Here is a 26,584-nt window from a genome sequence, read left to right as displayed (position 1 = left end):
TCTGGGGCTGGGGCCAAGGATTTAACCCTCAGGTTCCTTCCTTGCTGGCATTAATGTTACTGTATAGGCAGGAAGTTGCCCAGGAGTGAAAGCACAATGCTGCTGAGACAAAAGTCTATTTTAAGCTGGTTTATTTCCTCACTTGAGTGACCTTGGATAGATCTGCCTTCTCCCTGTGCCTCTGTCTTTGTCTCTACAAGTGATTCAGATGCAGTATTTATTGTACATGCAATATGGTTTGAAATTTTTGCAGTCTTAATTGTTAACAGGAGACCAGGCAGTCTAAGCTCTCAATTCGAATTTATTTCTTGTTCCACCAGTGGCTCATTAAGTGACCCTAATGGAGGGACCAGTATTCCTGGCACTTTATTCTTCCCATCTGTAAAATGGGGTTATGAGCATGCCTCCCTTCCTATCTTGGGGGAATACAAGAGCATACATATGTGAGAGAATTTGAGGGATTGGAATTTTATGAATATTTAGATTGTAAACAGACATGTTTGCTGGTCTGCCATCACAATCCTGTCTCAGATTAACTTCCTCTTCCTTTCACAGCCCCTTGACTGGGCAAACTTCAAACAAGGTGACTGAGCTCCCTTAGCTGCCACTGATTGGACCAGGATGGATGCAAATGTAGGAGGAGTTAATCTGGATCTAGCCTGAGCCAGTCAGATGTCCCCTTTGAATCCATGCCTATAGAAATACAAAAAATGGAAGCCAGAGGATGATGGATCCTTGAAGCAATAGGTCAGGTAGATCTTGAAAATTTTTGACTCAATCCATATTGATGAACACAAGAATAATTCTGGTCTACAAAGAGAGGCAAGAGAAAGACTTGGGGTGTATTAAGAAAAACAGGTAAGTGACCCTGGGCCACTAGAAAGAGTGACACAGGGTGATGGAATGAGTGGCTGCTTGAAACTTTCTAATGCATACAAGGTCTGGCTCTGTTTTAGGCATTCTTCACATTTTCATTTACACCACACTGTAATGAGGTAGGAAACATTATACCTGCTGGTTTAGAGAATGCAGTCCAGCTATGGGACTTATCCAAGGTCACACAACTGTTTTTAAGTTGGCTGAGGATTTGATTATAGATTTCTACTTCTAAGTTAAAAGTTTTTTCTGCTACACAATGGCCTATTATTTAAGGTTGAAGCTTGAAAGAGAAATAAGAAGATCTAAAGAAACTGTTCTAGACCAATGAAGATACCGAAGGCTGATATTTTACTCGAATGTGACTGAGTAATATTTGACATCATCCCTGATATTTGTCCCAATGCCAGTAACCTCACCATTAAATTCATCTCTTCCTCTGGAATTTGAATGACACTACCACTTTTTTCCTACTCATCCCACTCAAGTAATTTTTCATTTCTGTTGGACCAAGAGTGGGAGAGTTTACAAGGCTATCATATATTTTAATTGGTATTTACTCATGGTTCTGATAGATATTTTCTGTGTTTGGTCATCTGCTCATCTGCTCTGTGAAGCCTGCATCTTCAAAAGTTATTATGAGAACACATTTTAGTGATAATTACAAAAGCAAGTACCAACATTTCATTTAAGATCTAAGTTGATATAAAGTATATGTTTATTTCACCAAGTCAATCAAAGGTTTTCAAATTTTCTTTGCGATAGAACTACTTAGTCAAACAAAATGTTATGCTGAAAATTAATATGAAAAGAAATTAAAACAGAACTTGTGTGTTTGAGGGAAAGTGGTAGACACCATTTCACTGACTCCTTTCCCTAGTCCACCTCTGTCATCTTAGGGGAGCTGGTCGACACCTCGGGATTCTATAAGACACAGTTTTAAAGCCACATATTAAACTGTACAATTGATTGTCAATTTTTATTTTACAAAAAGTTATTTTCTGAACAGAAAAAGAGCAAAATATTAATTTCATCTTGGAGTTGCCTTTGTAGGGGCTTCACTGAGCTTCCATGAAGACAAAGACCTTTGTCTTGCTTATCTTTTTAATCCATGAGATACCGAATGGTTGCTCCATAAATGCCTGTGGAAGGAATAACATGAACAACTATTAACAGAAACTTAGACTAGAGAATACATTATTTGCATGGCTTTTAATCATTCACTCTTCTTTTTTTCCCATTGATGACACACAATGCTATCATAATACTGTCAAATGGTGTAATGCTATCATAATACTATCAAATGGTGTCACACTTATGCACTTTCTCCCAAGCACGTAGTGAGTTCCCTATAAAGAATAGCTTTGAAGCTAATAGTCATGGGTATTAAACTCATTGGGTGACCTGGAGTTGGTTATTTAACCATTCTAAGCTTCTATTTCTTGATCTCTAAAACAGAGCAATAGTATCTACTTGACCTAGATAATAACACATAGCACATAGGGCTGTTGTCAGTAATATTTGCAAAATGCTTAGCACATTGCCTTGTGTGTGGTATGTGCTCAATAAGTAAAGACTATTATTATTTAGCAGGCATTATGAAAGGCAATGAGGCAAACAACACAATCACTATAAAAATGCAAAGTCACTCTGAAGCCAATTTATATTAATCAAAGTGCATATTGTACTATGCACTTTACTGAGTGCTTACTTGTGTCGTACAATCAACAGAACTTTCTGACTTAGAGTTGGCAGGTAATTAAATCTCACCTTTTCCAAGAGGTTGTGCAATATGATGGGGGATTTAAGAAACATCCTCTCAAAAGGATGTTGACTGGTGCCTGGGATAGTTATTATCTCATTAATGGATGGCATTATATTAATACAACTGAAGGAAAGGAGTAGGTTTCTTTCTTGGCCATTTGTAGAGTGGCTCAAACTGGCAGCTGTTGCTTTTTTAAAAAAATGACTGCCTTTTTCCCGTTGCAAATACCCCATCCTTTATGCCAGTTTTCACATGCTTTTCAGTTGTGTTGTTAAAGTACTAGGCAAGTGTATAGTTTTATCTTTTTGACACGCAAATTACTCAACTTTCTATGGAATCAAATCTCTCATTCTAGTTGATTTTATTCACTTTCTCCCTGTCTAACTCTTCCCACTGCTCTCTCATCACAATAAAAAATCCCTACTTCCTTACTTGCACCTTTCTTTTTTTCTTTTTTTCTTTTCTAGCTCTGTGGAAGTTTAAGTGACTCATTGCAGAGAAGAATTGATGAAGTCAGCAGCTGCAGGAAAAACTTCTTTTTCCTTAATAGCTGTATCAACATGTGGTTGCTATTATTCAAGTAAGACAAATATGTATATCAAACATCCATGGTAGTCCTTGCTAAAATTTTCATTAGAGACACTCATGTTTTGACATTAAAAAAAGTTCAAATGGGTACCTTAGAGGATGTTTTGATGGAGAACAAAATCATGGAGAAATAAAGTCTAAAAAGAAAAACAAATGGCAAGCATGTTGTTAATAATGCTGTAATTTATTTTCAGAGTGGGTTAGGTGATTTTCTTCATGGCATTACTAGTGGCACTGCAGAAATTTGGCACCTCATGCCTTCATAGTCTCCAGGATGGTCTGACCGTTCATCCAACAAATATTAATTGCTGTCATGGTAAAATCTCTGCCTCATGGAGTTTAAATCCTAAAAGTGGTGTAAAACTAAACATTGTGAACAGCTAATTACTCAATATGATATGTACTGTGAAGGAAATAGGCAAGAGGCTAAGATAGAGATTAAGACAAAAGGACTTGCTTCACTTAGGGAAGATATGGGAGACCTCTCTGAGGGTTCACATTGAGGCTGAGACCTAAAGAATGAGAAGGAGATAGCAAAGTAGAGAGAATGGTGTAAGATCATCTTGGTCAGAAGGAGCAGCTGTGCAAAGTCCTCTGACTTTGAGAGGGGCCATAGCACGTTCTTGGGACTGAAAGAACATCAGTGTGTCTGGAGCACAGATCATGAGGAGGTTGTGGTATGCAATTAGATTGGAGAGATAGGCAGGAGCTGAATCACGTAACTTTGTAGGCCTTGGTAAATAGATGTGATTTTATGAATGCATTTTACTGAATGCAGTGAGAAGATACTAGAGGATTTTAAGTTCTGTGTGTGTGTATGTGTGTCTACCTCTGTGAAAATGCGTGTTGCTGTAGAGCAAAGTGGCCAAATGAGTTGAATGGGGTTAAGGGTGGAAACAGGTAGACTGCCTAAAGTAGACCAGGATTTAAATTATGGCCGCTCATACTGAGGTTGTGGCAGTGGAATCGAGGCAGGGGTGCAAAAGCAAGATATATTTTGAAGAAGGAACTGACAGAATCTGGTAATGAATTGGCTATAGGTCTTGAGGAAAAAGAAAGGTCTATGGGGACTCCTAGGTTTTAAGCTTGGGTAGCTATGTGGATGATTGAACAATTAAACATGATGTAGAATACTTGGCAGGGTGAAGGAAGCATGAGTAGTACAGTTTGGGATAGCGTATGATAGAGATATCTATGAGACACCCACAGGAGATGAGAGAATCTGGAGAGAACATGCACAGAGAGACAAGAAGAGGGCTTAGGGTGGAGACTTGGGCTATTTCTTCATTTATGGGTTGGGTAGAGGACATCTGAGGAGTAAACGATCTCAAAAGCAGAATAACAAACTGGATGACAAACACCCCTGAGAGCAGATATATTAGAACAAAAGGACCAATAATTTATATCTTCTTAAATAAACATCCTAACTGAGAAAAAGAAATATATTAGCAACATGAAACAAGACAACAAATTCCCCTCACAAAAAAAGCCGTGTAAAATATCAGGATAAAAATGTAGATTTGAAGGAACCTAATAGGTGGGAAAAATAGTGACATAGATACAGCTAAAAAATGATGGAGTTGAAAGACCAGTTGGAAGAATGCTTCTAGAACAATAGAAAACGTAAAAGTTCATAGCCAGAGATAATAGAAGTACCAGGTTTTAGATACTTAGAGTCCCTGGAGGAAAAATTATAAAAATTAAAAGAGGAAAATATTTAAAGAAATGTGGAGAACATTTTCAAAAGAAAGAACAGCTACAGACTGAAATGGTCTTTAGAGAAACATTTCATGGGAAATATATGTTAAAAATATTAAATAAATATATATTTAAAAAATTCACACACAGGTCCATTATATTGAGATTTAAGAATATCATAGGCAAAGAGAAAATGATAAATGACACAAATGACATGAGAGTTTTCAATAAACGCAGAATTCCAGAGGCAATGGAGTAATTTTTAAAAAATACTTAAGAAAAGAAATTTGAAGGTAGAATTTTACAATTAATAAATTTGTCATTCAAACATGTGATGGCAATAAAAATATTCTCAGGCATACAAGGCTTTACCATAAAAACGACTCCCATTGAAAAGATGTTTTAACATAAGTGCTCAAAAAAAGAAAGAAAGAGAAGAAAAAATATCAAGAAAAAAATAACTATATCCAAAATACCACAGAATTAACGCTCTGTATGGTGTCAATATGATTGGCAACCCTGGTGGGGGGATGGCCAAAAGTAATGAACATATACTAAAAATCTTGTCTAGTTAGAGCGTGTATATACACAAACATATATATATATATAAAATATACTGTATATATATTAATTACTTTAAATAAGAAAGTATTAAAAATAAACAAAAAATAGAATACTTGCAATAAAATGTAGGAAAATAGAAGAAAAGAAAAATGTATCAACAATCACAATGGATATAAATAGACCCAATCTTCCAGTTAAAGAGTAGACTATCAGATTGGTTAAAAAACAAAATCCAACTCTGTGCTGTTTATAAAAGACTCACATAAAGCATAAGAACATGGGAACCTTATGGGCACACAGTCTAAGAGATACCATTCACATGACAGTCTCTCTAAATGGCATCCCCTAGAGCTGGGTAGTGTACTGCTGATATTGCTAGTGCATGACAGCCCTCAGAGTAAAAGATTGGACCTAAACACATCAGGAAAATGTTTATCTTTTATTTTATTGTATTTTTTTGAGATGGAATCTTGCGATATTGGCTCACTGCAACCTCTGCCTCCTGGGTTCAAGTGATTCTCTTGCCTCAGCTTTGCCAGTAGCTGGGATTACAGGTGCCCACCAGCACATCCGGCTAATTTTTTAAGTTTTACTAGAGACAGGGTTTCACCATGTTGGCCAGGCTGGTCTCGAACTCCTGACCTCAGGTGATCCGCCTGCCTCGACCTCCCAAAGTGCTGGGATTACAGGCGTGAGCCACTGTGCCCAGCCACGAAAATGCTTAAGTAAGCAGGTATGACTATGTAAGTTTTTAGCAAAATAAACTTTATGACAAAACAATAATTAAAGATGGGAAGACTCACTACCTAACCATAAAAGGTATGTAGAACCAACTCATCAGTAAGATAAAATATTTCTAAACAGGTATGCACTGAATAGAGTAGCTTGAAATGTATATAAAGCAAACAATTATAAATCCATTAGGAGGGACTGATAGTCTAGTCTTCTCATTTAAGAAACGGACTAGACAAAAAAGTCATCAAAATATTGAAAATCTGAACAACAAAACATAAGGCTGATACAATAGACATATATTGAATTCTGCATCTAAAAATTAGAGGATGCATATTCTTCTCAAGCATACATTAAATATTTATAAAAATTTATCATGGACCCGACCATAAAATGTCATAATACATTTCAAGAACAAGTATGTTTAGATCATATTTTTTTCCCAAAATAGAGCTAGAAATGAAAACAAAAACTAATTTAAGAAATTTTATATATTTGGCAATTAAAAAACATAACATTTGTCAAAAGTCATTGAACTGTAGTTAGGATATATGTATTTCACTTTAATGTTAATTATGCCTCAATATTAAGTCAATTGCATTTCTAAAGATAGTCAACAATTAGTAAATATGTTCTAAAATAGTCACTAGGCATAATAATTATCATACTTGGAATAGATAAATCATAAAACATGAAAAAACTCTACATAGAACATTATGAAACTTTACTGAAAATGCTTATAAAGAAATAAATGAAACTTTACTTCCATGTTCAGAGCTAGGAAGCCTTGGTATCATACACTTGCCAATTTTCCAACTTGATCTAAAGATTCAATTCAATTCCAATTGATATTCCAAGTGAGTTTTTATTAGAAATGGATGAGACAATTTTAAGTTTTTCTGGAAAATTAAATGGCAAAAAAAAAACAAAACCCCAAGGCCCTTAGAAAGTAAGGAGTAAAGAAAACAGGAAATTAAAACTTGTCTTACAAGATTTGGAGACTCACTTTAAAATGTTATATGAGTACAGGAAAAGCAAATTGACCAGTGGGCTAGAATAGAGAGTTCAGAAATCAATCCAAGTATGAATGGAACTTCAATAAATAACAGAGGTGGCATTATAGTTGAAAGGAGAAAGGAAGACATTTTCAATTAATGAAACTAGCATAAATGGTTGTCTCGTTCAGAAAAAAATGAAATTAGATTCCTACATCATGCAACACAAACAAATCAACTCCATGTAACTGGATTAAGGACTTAAATGTTAAAAGCAAATCTTTGATGTGATTGAACATATTGCAAAATATTTTTATGCTAGAAAAACCTAAGATATTTAAACTCTTAGACCACAATAATGCTAGTTAAAATACAATAAATATCTTACTGATCTTGGCAGGAAAATATCTCTTTGACATTATAAAAAGTACTAAAAATAAAAAATGGATAAATTTGAACACTAAAGTCAAAATACTTGTGTTCACTAACAGACATTTTAATAATGAAAGTGAAAATAAGGATACAAATTGAGAAAAATATTTGAAGCACATGTAAAAATAAAATGATAAACATTAAGAATCTGTAAGAATTCCTATGACTCAATGAAGAAAAATCCATGTTTTAAAAACCCTTGGTGAATGACATGTCATTTCACAGAAGAAGCCCACATGACCAAAAACCAGTGAAGAGACGCATAACGTCATTGGTAATCAGAAAAGTATACATCAACACTAAAATAAGATACTATTTCACACCCACTTGATTAACAAAATTGAAGAAGTTTGACAGTTCCCAATGCTGGTGGCAGTGTAAATTGCTATTATTACTTTGAAAAGCCATTGATCACATCTAGAAAAGCCGGGGGTGTATCATTTTTTGGTACTGAACAATTCAGTCCTAATGGTAATCCGTAGAGGAATTTATGCCCACAAACCCTCCCAGTGGACGTATAGAAGTATGATTATAGCAGCACCATTGGCATACCATGTCCCCCTCAAGAGGCAGCCGGATAAAAACGGATATGTTCCCACAACAGACAAAGATATAGCACTGAAAATGAATGACTTAGAGCTATATTCAACAATATGAATGAATCTTAATATTAAGTGAAAAAAAATCAAATGCCAGAACGGTCCATTCTGCATGGTACTCCTTAGAAATATTTTAAAAAGAGCTAAAACTAAGTAGGTTTTTTTTTTCCCCCTGGGAGATTGTATTTAAAATATTTCTAATAGGCAAAAAGATAATAAATACAAAATTTAGGAGAATGGTTACCTCATATGGATGCAGGGGTACAGGTGGATGGGAAAGAGAAGGAACAAATGTGTAGTTGTGAGTTGTAGTTATTTGATTTGGTGATGAATTCATAGGTGTTAATTAATGATCATTAAACAATAAAATAAATAGAATCAAATAGAAGAGAGCCCCACATGGACCAATGATGACATTGACTATTGAGCATGCCTGTGCTTACATCTGGGTACCAGAAATAAAAATTGCTTAAAAAACCTGTTCAGCTGGGCGCCGTTGCATGTGCCTGTAGCTCCAGCTTCTCAGGAGGCTGAGGTGAGTGGATTGCTTGAACCTCTGTGTTCAAGACCAGATGGGGCAACTTATCAAGACTCAGGAAAAAAGAAAAAAAACCAAAAACCCCAAAACCTGTTTGGCTTAAAAGTATAATTATAGGTAGGGTAATTTAATAGTGTTTAGACAATGTATATAAATAATTCTTTTTTAAATTTTGGCTGTAAAAGAAAGGAGAAAAAACACTGATGGTTGGAGGAGATGATAAGGTTAAGGGAGGGAATGTGTTTTTTTTTTAAATGATAAATTTATACGTGATGTTTGGAGGCTAATGAGAGCAATTCTGAACACAGGGAGAGATAGATAGTAAAAGAGTTAAACGAGATGACAAACGGAGCAAAGATCTTGTGAAAATAAGAAAGGATGAGATTCAGAGCACATGTGATGGGAATGGCTTTTGCTCAGAGTAGGGAATCATCCATTATAGTGGAAGGGAAAAATAAGATGAGAGCAAGTATCAGTAGGACTGGTGTGCATTGGGGAAGTGGAGAGAGTTTGCATTGATGGTGAGTTGGGTAATGCACAACATCCTGAGACATTCATTATTACTTAAAGCAACTGGCAGATCTGAGAATGAATATGAAAGTCAAATAAATGAATGGAGAGTCCTAAAGAAAAAAATAGTTTTGAATCTTAATGGTAAAATGGTTCTATCGGTTACTTGAAAGAACCTAATCTGATTCCATGGAGATTATTTAATATTTGTCAAATAATATAAATATTAGAGTTTATTTCAAAAAGTGTGTTTCTTTCCATCATTAAAATCTCTGTCTTGGAGTCTGTACATCAATTTATCACTTAGTCATTTTATGGTCTTGAAAGTCACTAAACTATAATGTGACTGAATATACCCTATTATGAAACATTTTTTATGTCGTAAAAACTTACATGTAAATGCTTAAATAAAAGATTTTCTTAAATTTGTGAGAGTACTTTTAATTTTATATTTTAGACTCAAAATGTTTTAATTTGCATTTTAATTGGCTTCCATATTGTTGACCATTACTTGTTCTCAGTAGAGACACAACTTGCTTTCTGTTTTGCAGGTTTCCCGCTAACTATATGATTTGCTGCCATGGTTTAGCTCCTAGATTCTGGAGCCAGACTCCATGGGTTCATAATCCTGACTTAGTTACTAGCTGTGTAACTCTGAGCGAGTTACTTGACTCTTCTGTGCCTCGATTTCTTACTCTGTAAAATTGGAATGATAATGATAATACATACCATATAGGGTTATTGCAAATATTACATAAACTAATACATTTATAAAGGATACAATTGACATGCGAAGTTGAATACAAGTTTTAACTATTACTTAACTTCTGCTAATGTTTACTCCAATTCTGCTCACATTACTTGCTTTCAGAGTGGATGAAATAATTCTGCAAGCCAGTGGGAACAGGAAGCTTCATGAAGAGGAGAAAGGCTTAGGGCTCCGAAACCGCACAGAGCAGGATAGATGAGTGTAAGGAGCAGAGCTTTGAGGACAGACACCCCTGGATTAGACAATAGCCCCAATACTTATTAGTGATGGTGAATGGGTGACTTTCTAAAACTCTTTAAACCTTATTTGTAAAATGGGGACATCAATATCTATTTTGAAATCTTGTATAAATTTTCAATAATGTCTGTAAAGTATCTGACAGGAGCTCAGAAATGACACAATTCTTTAAATCCACTCACACCCAAATTTTAAACAAAAGGTAGCAGTATATCCTACACACGATTTTTAAGTTTTACTATTTAAGTTAGTAACATGCTATGAACATATTTCCATGTCATTAAATATTCTATTCCATCCAATATTTAAAAGCTAACAGAAGTCTGTTAAATGCGTATACCATAATTTATTTAACTAATTAGGTTGTTTTAATATTTATGTTGTTTCCAATGTGTTATGCTATTGACAATAAAATGATGAACATTTATGATGATGAACATTGGTATTGCCTCTATTATTTTTATTTAGTAAGAGGAATTGTGGGATATATCACATGTACATTTAATTGTCTTCCAAATGGTTTATACCAGTTACCCTCACAGATGCAATAAATGAGTGTGCCCACTCGCCTGCATCTTCACCAGCATGGACATTACTTTTGTTTACCGTCTCTGCAGACTTAGGTGAAAATGATGTCTCATTGCTTTAACTCCTACTACTTCTTTACTGATAAGTTTTTGTATGATTGTTGTGTACTTCTTTTTGTGAACTATCTTTGCTTATTATTCATCTTTTTCTTAATTTATGAAAGCTCTTTATTTTTAGGTATATTATAATGCTATGCATTCAAATGCTTTCTGTTATCAGTCTTTATCATTTGTTTGTATTTGTTTCTACTGTTTTTGATATGTAGAAGTTTGATATTTTGTGTGTTTATTGCCATCACCTTTTATTTTGTGATTTCAGCCTTCTGTGTTATTTTATGGGTATCTCTCTTTACTTCTCCCCTCCACCCAATGTTAAAAATATGGATTATAAATTAAAACATAGAAGGCTTGACTATTAGCACCCACATCAGGGAAGGTATGAGACCTACCTTCCTTCTTTCCTTCCTTCCTTCCTTCCTTCCTTCCTTCCTTCCTTCCTTCCTTCCTTTCTTCCTTCCTTCCTTCCTTTCTCTTCCTTCCTCTTTCTTTCTCTCTTTCTTTCTACTTACTTACTTTCTTTCTTTCTTTCTTTCTTTCTTTCTTTCTTTCTTCTCTTTCTTTCGTTCATTCCTTTCGTTCCTTTCTTTCTGATGGTCTCACTATATTGTCAAGGCTGATCTGAACTCCTGGCCTCAATTGATCCTCCAGTCTCAGCCTCGGGCTTCCAAACTGCTAGGACTACAGGCTACATGTGTGATGGATGAAGCTATTTATTACCAATATAGAATAAAAGTTGTCCAAAGCCATATAGTTATTTTTGTAGATGGAACTGGATTGGAAACTGTGATGACTGAATTTTTGTGTCAACTTGACTGGGTCATGGGGTGTCCATAAGTTTGGTCACATATTATTGTGAATGTTTCTTTGAGGGTGCTTTTGGATAAGATTAACATTTAAATTGATAGATGGAGTAAGGCAGATTGCCCTCTCTAATCTAGGTGGGCCTCATCTAATCAGTTGAAGGCTTGCATAGAATAAGCTGACCCTGACCCTGACCACCAAGTAACAGAGAATTCCTTCTGCTTGACTGCCTTCAAACTGGAACATTGAATTTTTTTCCTGCCTTTGGACTTGGTCTAAAATAGCAGCTTTTCCTGGCTCTTGAGCCTGCTGATGTTGGACTGGAACTACATCATCAGCTCTCCTGGGTTCCCAGCTTGCTGACTCACCCTGCAGATTTGGGAACTTGTCAGCCTCCATAATCGTGTAAGCCAGTTCCTTATAATAAAGCTCTTGCTCTCTATCTCTGTCATCTCCATCTATCTCTATCTCTATGCCTATCATCTCCATCTATATCTTTATCATCTCCATCTATCTCTATCTGTAGCTCCATCTCTATATATGCATCTATTTCTATCTCTGTCTCTATATATCTCTATCTCCATCTCTCTCTATATATATATCTGTCTCCATCTATCTCCATCTCCATGTCCATCTCTATCTATCTCTATCTTTATCTCTCTATCTTTATCTTTATCATCTCTGTTCTATCATCTATCTATCTATCTATCTATCTATCTATCTATCTATCTATCTATCATCATCTCCATCTGTCTCCTATTGGTTTTGTTATTCTGGAGAACCCTAATATAGGAGTCCTGAATGTAAACTTAGCCAAGCAACAAACATAAATTGAGACTGCAATATACCTCTTTAAAACCCAGTTAAGGCATGGCAAAGTTCAAGGCATTGGCCCCGAATGCAAATTGTGTCTTTCACTAAGAGTATTAATATCCATCACACAAGCTTGCTGGGGGCTCAAATTAGATGACATATAAAACACTGGGCAAATTGCTAAAAAAACCCTGTTATTAATTATAACTTTTATCTGAAGCAACTCATAAATGGTGATGAACTTAGCAGAAATATCCTAAGTGACTTTGTAATAATTTTAAAGTGGGAGATCATTACCCTCCACAAACACATACAAACACATACACACACTATGCACATGTTCACTACATACAAATACATAGACATACACAGATGCTGACACATAAACACCTGTTTTGGGAAAAAATAATAAAACTGACTGTTTAACTGTTAAACATTTTTATTGTGCAGGCTTGTAACCTTTACAGGACATGCATGATAAAAAATTGTAAAATATATCAGTAAGCATATAAAATTTCAGCAATCTTTTGGACCAGTAATTGATTTGCATGAGGGATTAAGCATCTATGTAGAACAGACATGTCTTGGAATACACAGTTTACAGACTGAATCACAAAGCCATTTCCTAAGTGATTTTCTTCATATAAAGATAAAAATATCTTTACATTTAAAATGTATGCAGTATAGCACATTTTCAGTTATGTACACAGTTTGAAAGTAAATATCCATGCCAGTGTCTGTTTTAAACGCAAAAAGTCAAAGTAGGTAACAGGTCGGTAATTAAAGTGTCAGGAAGACTCGAAGAGGGAAAAATCAAGCGGAGTTCCAATAAGTGTATGAAAAAAAAAAAATAAAAGCGTAACTGAAGGTTTAAGAAAAGTCCCCAAGGGCAGAATCACAATAGGAGCAGGAGGAATAAAAAGTGTTTGGGTATACCAGGCAGCTTTCTGTATGACTCAGGTTTACAGGTGAAATTCCTCAGTTTGAGTTCAGAAGAATTTGAACTTATTCCAGCAAAACACTTCAATCTTTTTATTACTGCCTCCTCCCCCATCTTCTTTCTGAGCAAAGGGATGCTTGGATTAGGTCCAAAGCTCCTGGCAGGGGGAGGGGCCATGTGTCACAGCATAACAGACGGTTGCAAGTGCTTTACTGAGCAGGGGTCAGGTTTGCAGCAACTCTGATAGGCTCACACAATGGCCTCCGTTTTACAGCCCCTCCCTGGAGGCCCACTGATCAGCTGAAATGGGAACACAATGTTGAGCCACTAAACCACCCCAGTGATGGATTAGTTTGGATTCAGGAAAGCGTGATTATTCTTGAAAATAAACGAAGCTGAATAGACATGCTGACCTCATTCAGCTGATGAGAGGCAGTGAAAGCTGGCTTCCAGGCCTGCCAGCCCACAGAGGGCTCAGCCCTATTGGTCCACTTTAATTCATTTCATCAGGCCAGTGTTGACCATACTCACTATGAATAAAGATGTTGCCTGATGAAGCCCAGAAGCGAGCTTCACCAGACTCTGTAGCTCAGAGTCAGAAACACGCATGGAAAACTAGGTCACGGATATTCTAATTTTGGTCTTCAGGGAGGCTGCTGACCTAATGCGAGTTGCTGAGTTAGACCCTATTTGAAAAGGAAAATGTGAAAAACAGGAAGGCACTGAGGTCTCGTTATCTATATAACAAATATTCAGGCACAGAAAATATCATAGGTTAAAATTTCAGGAAAAGTAAGGCATTAGTTGGATGATGAGAAGGCAGAAGATTATGTTTTCTAACTTGTAAGGATCACTGGATCCTACTGGATTATGAAATGAATGGCAATAATCCACTAACTCCTTAAACGGTGGGAAAAGAGTTTGCTGAAAATCTGCCCACATACTTGTACACTCCATGGCCATACCCTGGAATTCTTCCCTTAACATAAAATGACCAACATTTTAGAGTAGGCAATTGAGGTTGTTGGTTCTTTTTTCTTTTTTTCCTCCTCAGTTCTTCATATTTCTCTCAAATTACCTTTCAACAGTATGTTCATATCTCAGCCAATAAAGTGATGGCTGATCCACGTGCAAATAAAAAGGTAAGGAAAAAAATTTAAATGGGTTTTAAAAATTCAGACTGCCAAAAATTATGAAATAGCTCAGAAGAGACAATACTTATGAAAACTGAGAAAGTGATCTTTTTATTCTCAACCAAGATAATTCATTCATAAATTGTTGCTGTATTAGCAACTTGGAACTTGAAATTGGCACCAGGAAAATTAAAAGGAAAAAAAATCAGGTATACTTCTATCCTTGAAATGTCATTTATATTTCTTTCTGCAAGTTGATGCGGACATTGCTGAATATTTTCCCAACAGCTTCAAAGAGTGGGTCACAGACGGTGTGGACGTAGATGGAATAGACACGGCTGATGCACTGAATCTCGATCAGGAAGCTCTTAATGCATGGTACAACTGCCCAGATGTGCAGGAAAGAGAGAATGGCGAAGTAAATGCCCCAGATGAGCGCCATCGGGATGCCGAAGAGGGCAGACAGCAAGCGGTAAAACCAGTATTTCGTCACAGTGAAGGTGGTGAAGCTAGCCTTCCAAATGCCGTCAAAACTGTGTGTCCCTTCTGGTTCTGCAATCACATCTTCAAAGTCAATCTAAAAGGAAGAAGTGACAGAACATGAGCACAGAATAGAAGAAAAGAGAAAAAAAACCCACTATTCAGTATCCATAGACATATACTGTATTAGCATTTATGAGTTCGTTCTTTGCAAGATGCTTAAAGGCAACCAGCAGCATCAGCATCACTTGGAACTTGGAAATACAGATTTTTTCATTTTTATTTTTTTGAGACAGGGTCTTGCTCTGTTACCCAGGCTGGAGTGCGGTGGCATGATCATGGCTCACTGCAGCTTCGACTTCCCAGGCTCAAGCAATCTGCCTACCTCAGCCTCTTAAGTAGCTGGGACCACAGGTGCATGCCACCACACTCGGCTAATCCTTTATTATTATTTTTTTTTAAGATATTGCTCAGGCTGGTTTTCAACTCCTGAGATCATGGAATCCACCCACCTTGGCCTTCCGAGGAGTTGGTATAATAGGATGAGCCAATAAGCCGACTTGAAACACAGGTATTTGGGTTCCCCTTGGACCTTATTATCTCTCAAGGGTGGAACCCAGGAGATTTTTAAACACGTTCTCTAGGTGTTTCTCTACCACACAAAATGTTGAGAACTACAGCTCTAGAGAAAACCGAATGGATGTGATTAAATTTCTTGACTTAAAGTAAAACCCCCAAACATGGATAAGGATACGAGGCACTCAGTACAATGTAATGAACATGACATAATTTAACTGCCTTTGAAGACAACTACACATGCAATGTTACGGGGCAGTTAGTTCATAATTGGTTAACAATTCTTCAAATGCCCAATTAGCATAATTACTTCAGGAAATTAGATCATGGTGAGCTGGGAGGCATCAAGAAGGCTTCATGAGGTGGGAGATTTGAGCAGGGCTTGGGCAATTGGCTGATTTGGAGACGAAGAAGAAAGGGACCTTGGAAATGTGTCAAAGCCCAGGAACAAGCAAGGGTGTCAGAGTGAGTGTCTCAGGCAGAATAGACCTGCGCCACCAAGGCTGGAAAGACAGGTTGAGGCCAGACCGAATATTATTTTACAGACAGTGGGGTCTATGGAAGATGTGGGAACAGGGGAGCGTAGCCACCATCGATGCACTAGTTTATCAAGATGGGTTTGACAACCGTATGCACACTGGGAGAAGGAGGAAAGAGACTCAAGGCAGGGAGACTGTTGCTGTCACTTAAGTTTGAAGGGCCAGGACTGGAAAAGCGGTCATAAAAAAAAGAAAAGAAAAGAAGTTTCCAGAGATGCTAAGGGAAGAATCCACAGGACTTGGTTAGCTCAAGGGTGGGGATGAAAGGAGCTGGAATGCAAATTTGGCCCCTTTCCCAATAGCTCTCCCAGGTACGTGTTCACCCAAACAAGTAATTACAGGAAGTTTTATCCCTCTGTAAAGATTTATATAAACTACACTGAAGCATAGGATTAAAAACAGAATTACCAACAGAAAGGTAGGACAGAGCCAGTGCAACTGCTTGGCAGTGACAGCTATAGGAGGGGATTTAATGCAGTTTGAAATCCAAACAAGTGGATGACTGCCAGCAGCGACTCAGGCAGGCTCAGGATTAGGGAATGAGGACTGCCATGACTCCACGGAGCTGCTCAGTGCCAAAAAGCCACCTTTGATTCGACAAAATAAAACGTCTTCTGGAAAAAGTACATGATGCTTACCAATTTCTAAAGTTTATTTTGTAGAACATTCTGTTTCTTGACTTATTGTCCAATGTTCTAATAATGTAATGTGAAAAAAACAGTATGGCCACAATTATGTAAGTGGGCTTAAGTAGACTTATTGTCACTCATTTTTTCTTCACCCATTTGGATCTAGACACAGGGTAAACATTTACTTGTGTGTTTTAAAAAGTGGCAAATACATGGCAAATCAGGTCAATACTTTTATGAAGTTTCTGTGCACATTATTTAATTGTCTATTATGGGTTTGTGTTCTGACACTGCATTCTTCCCAAAACTATCAAAAATAAGGGGCTCTGGTTTTCCTGCATTCAACTGCAAGACACCTAAAGAATTTTATTTTTTAAAGATGTCTTTGTTTTGTAAGAGGATTTGAAGGCAGAATTAAAATACTACAGCAGGTGTTCTTAATCTGGGGTCAAAAGATGGGCAGTGGTCATCCATGACTGCCCTGAAATGGGTACACACATTTTGAGTGTATAATGGGAAATGATCCATCACCTTTATTAAAAAATAGTCTATTACCAAAGAACGTTAGGAAGCAATTTACCGGGAGCAGAGGATTCCTACCTCTTTACAGAGCAGACCCGAAGCAGGTCTGCCTTGAGATTCTTTTCCTAGGAGGGGAAGAGTTGTGAACATTTGTTGACTAGTTATTATGATCAGACACTGTTCTCATTTAACTGACAACAACTCTGTAATATAGTATTCTCACTTTATAGAAAAAATGTGAGGTTCAGAAATGCTAATGAGTTGTCCAGGTGAAAGAGAGGTAGATTTGAGGCTTAAATCTGGTCTGAAAGTTATCAACTTTCTTCAATATTGCACCACTTTACAAAAATGTTTTTCAAATTTTCTCAAAGGTGAGTATGCTACTTCATAATTAAAAGGCACGTTAATAAAGAAGAGTTTGCCAAATTTAACCTTCTGGTAACTGAAACAATTCTCCCAGCATGTTCTTTGAGGACAGTGTTATGCCATATATACAACTGGTTCTTAGTGAAGATATTTACAAACATGAGTGTGTAAGATTTCTTAATAATAATTCTATTTTTCTAAGCATAAATTCAAATTATTTTTCAATGAATACATAGGAGATTCTTATACTTTCTTTTAAGTTGCTTACTAAATTTCTGGATGCCTGTATTTTCAGTGAAACTGCATTTTCAGAAACTGCTAGTGAGCCTGATTTATCCTCAAATGTCCAAGTGAATTTAGAGCAGGTCTCCAGGGGTGGAAAGCAACATGACAAAAATAACATGTTATATAAATATATTCAGTTAGTTATTGCTGCTTTAGTCTTTAAAATTTAAGGCAGTTTAAAAGAAAACTAAAAGTACAGCCAATTAGGTGCAGCTGAAAAAGGAAGCAAGGCTGGTTAAAGAAACAATAGAGGCAGAAATAAAGCTTAGTTTCTTTCTACCTCTATTTACACAGCAGTAATTAGTTTGAGAGGAGTACATGAGATAATTTATATAAAGTACTTAGCATGGGTGCAAAGCATAGCAATATGATTAGTAAATGCCCAAAAAATAGTAGCATTTAAAAAATCTCTTGCTTTTGGTGACTAGGTCTTTCTTTCTCTCTCTCTCTTCCTTCCTTCCTTTTTCTTTCTCTCCCTTCCTTCCTTCCTTCCTTCCCTCCTTCCTTCCTTTCTTTCTTTTTTTGGAGACAGGTTCTTGCTCTGTCACCCAGGCTAGAGTGCAGTGGCATGATCACTGCCCACTGCAGCCTTGACCTCCTGGGCTCAAGCAATCCTCCAACTTCAGCCCTCAGAATAGCTGGGACTACAGCCATGCATCACTGGCTAATTTTTTGCTTTTTGTAGAGATGAGAGGGTCTCACTATGTTGCCTAGGCTGATCTCGAACACCTGAGCTCAAGCAATTCTCCTGCCTTGGCCTCCCAAAATGTTGGGATTACAGACGTGAGCTACTGCACCGGGCTGTGACTAGGTTTTTAAATAGACAATTGTAATAAGAGGAACTGTCAGCTGCAAAGCCCCTAAGGGCTGGGAATTTAAACCCCACCAGTGGCTCAAAAGAGCTAATTTCCATTTATAATAATCTTCACCACAACCCACTGACGTGCATGTCATTATTCCCATTTTACAGACGACAATACTGCCAGGGGTTAAGAAATTATCCAAGGTCACAGAGATGCTAAGTGACAAAACTAGAACTTGTCATATTTCAAGTCTGGGCATTTTTGCCTTTGTATTCCTGAGACCACAAGCCTTTACAATTGTCTTATTTGCTGAATTTTCACCCAGATAGATATGCTTCCTAAAATATTCCCATTTTGATCATTCAAAGAATTACTCTTGTTAATGTTTCCACTTTAAGTTAGGACATCTAGTACCTAGGATGTTTTGCATCCTAGGTACTGGTACTAGTACATTATTGGTACTGATTGTATTTTTATGCCTCTGAACAGTATGTTCTCACAATCCTGGGCACCCAGCCAGGGACTCTGACTCTAATTGACAGATATGGAAACTGAGGCCCAGAATGATTAAAATGAGACAGACATTCTCAAGATCCCAAGTGAATCAATGGAAAAGCTGCAATTAGAACTCTAATTTCCTGATTCCCAGGTCTATGTCCAGCCTTGTGCTTCGTACTTTTTCCCTAGGAAGTTACATCGTCCTCCTCACGTACCTTCTCTGCCTTCTCCATTCATATCTCTAGGTCTCCTTTAAATCTCTCATTGCTTTCTAAGGCACTGACTTGAAAGGTATCTCTGTGTGAGTTTATGAGAAATGTCCTTTCCACAGTGTGAACACGGACATTTTTGTACATCTATCTATGGTGAAAAAACCAGGAAGGAATATTTTTTACAAATCCAGGTATATTTTGACATGTATTCAGAATGCACTGAATCCAACAAAGCCGGGCTAAATAATTGGTCTTTGTATTTAAGGGAGTTCAGAGTTCCACATCAATCAAAGCACAGCTGCTTCAGCAGATTCATAGATATTTAAAGCTAAAGGGATTCTTAAAGCAGTAGAGTCACATATGAGATAGAGAAATTGATGACCAAAGCTGTCAGATGACTAGACCAACTATATCTTCCCATTTTATGGCAGCACAGGATTGCAATTCAGGCTTAGGAACTCTCCTGAGTTCTTCCACTACTGCTTGCTATCACCACACATCCTTGATCAGTCTAGCTGCTACATTCTGGATACCTGCACCTGAAATTAAACATCTTCAGGCTATCAAGAAGTCCCACAGGTCTATTGTTGAGTGGATGATGGTGCCTCTTTCTCACAGTCTCTAATGGGCTCGTTGTTCACATTTAGCATCAGTTTGATTTATCTCTCATTGAAACGATCACTCCCCAGTTCCATCTCCTTGGGGACTGACTCCACTTGCCCTTCTATAAGGGCTGGTCTTGCTTGGAGCAGCACTTTATGTGATCACTTAGAATTTGAGCAGAACAAGAATTAAAAATTCGCTTAAAACCCCAATGCCCAAGAGGTTTAGGTGCCATTAGTTTCTTAGAGTGGGATGCCTCAGATGAGGTTGAGCTACTCCTCCCACAACCAACTTTCTGTTCTGTAATTTATGGAACAAGTTGGCCTTCTGGAGAGAATCATTACGCAGACCTAAAGATGAAAGGCATAAATGCACTTCAGTGATATTTTTGTGTGTCAACAGATGCTTTATAAGGATTTAACAGTTTACATTACCAGATTTTTATAAATGACATGAAATACCTTTGTGCAGCATTGGCTTATGATACTACAATTTCAGAGACATGAGTTAACACAAGTCAAACAGCAGACGTCAAGAAAAGCAATCTGTCCTGTTTGTTTTGATAATGCTTGGCTGACGTAGTAAATCTCAGAAGATTTCATTCTGTTAAATGTATCTGAAGGCAATATTTGAAAAACAGTTTACATGTGCACAGGATTTTTAAAATATAGAATCTTTTCTGGGTTTCAAAATCTGGACATTTTATTTTGAATAAGGAATTTTGAAGAAGGAAACCTTAAGTACATTTGGGATTTCATAAGTAATGATCTTACATATTCTGTTTCTATTGGAAAATACCTTCTTAGGCTGTTATTGGAAATTGTGATTGTACTAGATATATAGAACATATATCCAGTACATAAAAAACAACACATAAGAAGTTTACAGAAGACTTGTTTGTTGCCTGCTGAAAATCTACAGTCCCACTTCTCTGCCAACAGGATCCTGATCGATTCGGGTAATGGTAATAATCCTTTGATTTCAGAGATGAGTCACAGCTGGTTTAGACTTGCCATGATAATGTTAGTCTTCTTGGTGAGTGATTGGTTTAAGGCAGGCATGTGACTCAGTTCTGGCCAATGAGATCTAAGTGAAATCTGCTAGAGGAGACTTCCAGGGAAGCTTTGTCTTCCTTATGAAAAGAGACAGAGGCATATGGCATGACTCTTTGCCCTTTTCATCTTGCATAGAATATGAGGTTTTGCCTATGTTGTGATTGTGAGGTGACATGCATGATTAGAAGGCCAAGGAAAAAGAAGAGATGCTGCTTTTGCCATTATCAAGCTACGGAAGCAATGCCAGCAGCTGCCCACCCCTAGACTTTTGCTTATGTGTCATAGATATACCTTTATGTTTAAGCCACAGCTGTTTAGGTTTTTAGTTACCTGTAGCAGAAAGCATTCTTAAAACACTCTTTCCTGTTGGCTTGCATAGTAGTTGTACATCTCCTCTTTTAGAAACATGAGCTTAATTTCTGACCTCAACATATCTTTTCAACACTACTGGACTCTATTACCACAATACACTGCCTAAACTGTATCAGAAAATGTTTGCTTTACATTGATACAAGTTTTAGCCAAGCACAAATGGGATGGTACATTGACTAAGACTGAAACAAATTAATATATTCTTTTCATTTAGAAAAATCACACTTAGATGCGATAGACAGCATCTAAGACGGCTTTCAATGACCCTCTCTGCTGGTGTTCATTCCCTTGTGTAATGCCATCCCTCTAAGTGTGGGCTGGACTTAGTGATTTGCTTCTAAATAATAAAACATGGCAAAAGTGATGGGGTATCACTTCTGAGATGAGGTTACAAAAGACTGGGACATTCACCTTGCTTGCCTTTCTTGTTCTCTCACTTGCTTGCTCTACTGGAAACTAGATGCCATGTTGTGAGTTGCCCTATGGAGAGGCCCATGTGGAAAGGAACTGAGAGAGGGCTCTGGCTAACAGCCATTGAGACACGGAGGCCCTCAGTCTGACAGCCTAAGAGGAACTGAATCCCACCATCGGCCACGTGAGTGAGCTTACACATGCATCTATCCCCAGCTTAGCTTTGAGAGGACCCCAGCCCTGAGACCTGGATCGCAGCCCCTGAGAGACCCTGAGCAGAACCATTAAATTAAATCACTTTGATTCCTAACACAGAGAAACTGTGGAGGATCAATGTTTGTGGTTCTAAGCGACTCAATTTTGGGGGTGATTTGTTATGCAGCTAGACAAATAATATAATTCCAAAACAAACCACTTTTGATGATGATTTCTTATTTTCTACTTCCTTGCCCTTTTCTATTAGACAAATCAGTTTTCACGTTTACAGAAAAATGTATGCAATGAATGTCTATCAGATGCCCTGGAATTTGGTCCTGGGACAAAGTCCAGAAATAGATGAGAAGGAAATACAGCATTTACAACTTTCTACAATTCATACCAAACAGAATATTAGAAAAAATTTAGGCTATAGGTAGTGTTTGGGTTGAAATATCAGCCCATACACCTGAAGTGGCTTGGATTTATATCCAGGTATGCACCAAAGACCAAGGGCCAGCTCCATCTGGAAAACTGATCACCAAACTTCAACTCTGGAATATAATGCTCCATTCAGCACTAGCACAGGGTTCTTATTTCTCAGGGGTTCTCAGCAACAGGATCACCCGGTGAAGGTGCTTGTTAAAATCCAGATTCTCCGGCCCCATTTCAGAATCAGATCAGACTCTCTGGGGCCTGTATTTTTGTATTTTTACCAGGATTGCCCTTTGTCTCGTGCAAAAGACTAGAGTGTGCCATGTTCCCTTGGATTTAATTACAGCTCCTTTTTGCGTATGCCATTCCTTCTCCTCCACTCCTGACAGCCCTGCTTTGTTCCCTGCTCCTTTCTGGGAACTCCTCATGTGCTGGATGGCATCTGGACACTGGTAGATAAATGAGTGGAGCTACTTTTTGAGAGGCTTTTGCTAATTTAAATCCATAAATATGTATTACTGGTTAAGGATAAATGACCATTATTTACTATGAAAACACACAAATGGACAACAGAAATGTTGATTTATGGTCATTATTCTAAACCTTACGTAAACACTTTTTTTAAAAAAAGATTAAATACATACTTGTAAAATCTTAATGTATGTGTCAAACCCAGTTACACAGAGAGAGGGTTTAGACCAATTTCAAACTCCCTTCTTTGTTCCCACACATATTTTTAACATGTTGACCTTCCTTTGAAGTCGGTGGAATAAATGTTGTGTGTGTGTGTGTGTGTGTGTGTGTGTGTGTGTGTGTGGGTGGGTGCAGAGGAGGTTGAGAAATAGCACAATTAAATGTTACCAGAACATAGGAACTTTGCTCTATTACCCATGTGTTTTCTCAGTGGCAATCTTTACTGGGCCCAGCTGGCACCTCTGGGGAAAAGGCTGCAGTGCTTTTGCAGCCCCTACTGAAAACAGGAGGCCTGGATTGTACTGTAGATGCCTGTGTTGACGGGAGTTCCCGGGGATATCCACCTAGACCCCTGGGAAAAATGTAAACCTCTGCTAGAAGTATTAACTCTTTATTCTTGGGCTTCAATGTTGGTTTCCTTGGAGTGAGAGATACTAAGTAACCTCCCCTGGCAGAAGCAAGGGTTTCCAGGGTTTCAAGATGGAAGAGGACAAAAATGTGGGTATTTATCTACCTTTGTGAGCAACCGAAGAGGGTTAGGGTGTGGGGTGATGGATGTGGAAGGGACCTGCAGTCACTGACCTGAGCATCCAGCTTGGAACCTCGAGCCTTCTCTTTGAAATGACCTCCCTCTTGTTGCTTCCCAGTCATTACAGAGGCCTCAGAATAATATTTTACATTGATAGTGTTCTATTTCACTCATCTGCTTCTCTTCACAAACTTGTGAAGATCTAGATCACTTTTATATTAAGAATTGTCTTTTACACCTTTTGTAAAGTCCTTTATCTCCCCATTGAAGGAAGGTCACTTGACTAATAAGTGACTACATCAAGACCAGGACTTAGGGAAAGGTCTGCGTCTACTACAAACATCTCGTATCCTCTATAATACCTAGTGGTACTATGCACATGTTAATTAGCATATAAATATTTCTTCAGCAGGCATATTTTAAAGGAACTATAAATGCTGATTGAAAGGATGTAGCCATACATAACATTTCACCAACCATAATATTATCTCTTATTAATTCTTTGCCTGGTATTACAAGCACACTTTGATATATGTATTTATTATTTTTAGCATCCTCTTTTATCCCATTATTTTATTTTAAATGATTTAAAATTCATTTAAAATAAAATAAATAAAAATCATTTTATTTTAAATGATTTTCTTATTCACCATAGCTCTAAAATACCACAACCATTCTCAAAATGAAATGGAGGTTATCACTTAGGTCACTTGGACAGCATGGAAAGCCCACTGACAAGGGGATAATTCAAGCTCAGAAGTCTTCACCTTTAAAGAAAAACAATTTAGAAAATATAGGTTGAAGTATGTTTTGTGCTTGTTTGGGTTTTCTCCCATGACCTGAATCACTGCAGTTGTGTAGACCTGGCCCCAAAGCGGTGGACATCCACTGGAATATGATGAAGAGGGGGCTTCAGGGAGGAGGCAGGAGAAGCAGCCCAGGCCCAGCCCTGCTGGGGAAGGGACAGGGGAGAAAAGTGACTTTGTCCTTTGGTGCCTCTTGCCTCCACTTTTCCTCATGTTTTCCCGTGTGTGTGCATGTCTGTGTATGTACATGTCTGTGTATGTGCATGTGTCTGTGCAGGAAAAGAGGCAGGCATACTCTTTAGAATGACTTCCGGCGACTGTGTTTTCTTTTCTGGCACGGGTGGGAGGGATGCATAGAACAAGCGACAGCATTATCTCCAGTGTCCTTTATGTGTCATTAATGGACTGCAGGCCTTGGTGTGGCAGATATATTCCAAGGCAAGAGCCTTTTACAGGCCTTGGAATAGCAATAACTCATGTTACACAGTGCTATATGCCTCAGTGGATTCACATCATGCCCTGTGTGTGAGGACCTGAAAGGCAGGTATCATTTCCCCCATTTTACAGATTAGGAGACTGAGCCTCAGGGAGGTTGTAATGACTGATTGAACCAAACGCAGGATTTTGCTTTCTCAGTTCCTCATTCAGCTCTCCCTCTATCACACCATTCTCTTTAACGCCACCCCAAACTCCTTGTTCTTTATGTAAGCCTCTCATTCAAAGAGAAACACGTGGGGATTTCTGAACCCATGGACTCTGGTTGCTCTTTATTGTCTACATCCATACTTGCCGTCCAAACTGTAAAACGTGCCTCCTCTCACTCTGCAAATAACCATTTCCACCAAGGAAAAGGTGTGTGATCCAAGCAAGAGGATGTAGCTGGCTGGCTTCCTTCTGCTCTCAAGCCCCCACATTCGGCATCACTCTTACTCCTCAGCAACTTAACTCTCTTCTGGCCAGAGCCCCTGGGCATTTGACTGACCATTGGCTACCAGAGTCCTCACTGTGTTGTCATGTCTTTCTGGCTTTTCCTGGTTTACTATAACATTGTACGTTCCCCTTATTCCATTCCTTTAGTGTCAGTGGTTCCCATACATTAGTATACTTAAGAAATTTCTGGGGATGCTTGTTAAAATGCAGATTCTTGGGCCTCGAGATTATGAATCAGTGCTCCAAGGGCAGGGTCCAGGCATTTTTACCTCATCCCCTCATTTTGGTGCAGCTGGTCTGGGGAGGACACTTTGAGAAACAAGGATGCCTTAGGCTTCATTCTCTGCCAGGGGAGCGGATCTGAAAAATGTGACACTCAGATGTGAGTGAGTGTGATAATCCATTACTGTGTTGCTTTTGAAGAGCATATATGAAAGGCAATACGATGCCCTGGTTAATAGCATGGAGGCTGGGTTCCAATCTCTGCTCATCAGGGTTATCTCGTCTAAACTACTAAACCTCTTTGTACCTAAGTTTCTTATCTGTAAGCTGCGGTATGATAGTACCTACATCTTAGGGTTGTTGCTCTGGGCATGAGTTAATTTATGCAAAACGTTTAGGGTACTGCCTGCTACATCAGGAACTACATCAGGACATCTGGCCCAGGTGCCTCAACCGGAAGTGGAGAGGTGTCAGGGACGTCAGTAACAGTATTGGGAAGATGGAAGAGATATTTTGGAAAAGGAGAACCTTCTGGCATTCCTGAAATCGTTCCATGTCAGTGACTGCTTATTTTGTATTCTGCCATTAAGCAAGCAAGAAGGATGAGTTCATCTCTAGCAAGTCAATGAGGCTTCTGGAGTTTATTACCATGAGGCACACAGTGACCAAATGTACCCCAGGGAGATGATGCCCCAGCTGATGAGTGCACAGATGTGTCAGAGAAAGTTCCAACATTCCATATAAGCCACTCTCTTTGCTTTGGATTAATTCCTTTTCATCTTATTC

General features: G+C 38.0%; 1 protein-coding gene across 3 annotated transcripts in view; it reads right to left on the bottom strand.

The window, feature by feature from the left end:
• Positions 1–12,979: 12,979 nt before the first annotated feature.
• CAV1 (caveolin 1) overlaps positions 12,980–26,584 on the bottom strand; it is a 35,731-nt gene continuing 22,126 nt past the window's right edge. For all 3 annotated transcript variants that reach the window (XM_032761513.2, XM_058435685.1, XM_058435680.1), the window contains exon 3: positions 12,980–15,214. In XM_032761513.2, the coding sequence (XP_032617404.1) occupies positions 14,873–15,214 (342 nt within the window). In that variant the 3' untranslated portion in view covers positions 12,980–14,872. The remainder of the gene's footprint in view (positions 15,215–26,584) is intronic.

This window comes from Hylobates moloch, unplaced genomic scaffold, assembly GCF_009828535.3.
Source record: "Hylobates moloch isolate HMO894 unplaced genomic scaffold, HMol_V3 SCAFFOLD_1, whole genome shotgun sequence".
NCBI lineage: Eukaryota > Metazoa > Chordata > Mammalia > Primates > Hylobatidae > Hylobates > Hylobates moloch.
The sequence above is the reverse complement of the archived record's forward strand: the minus strand, read 5'-3'. Positions and strand labels throughout refer to the sequence as shown.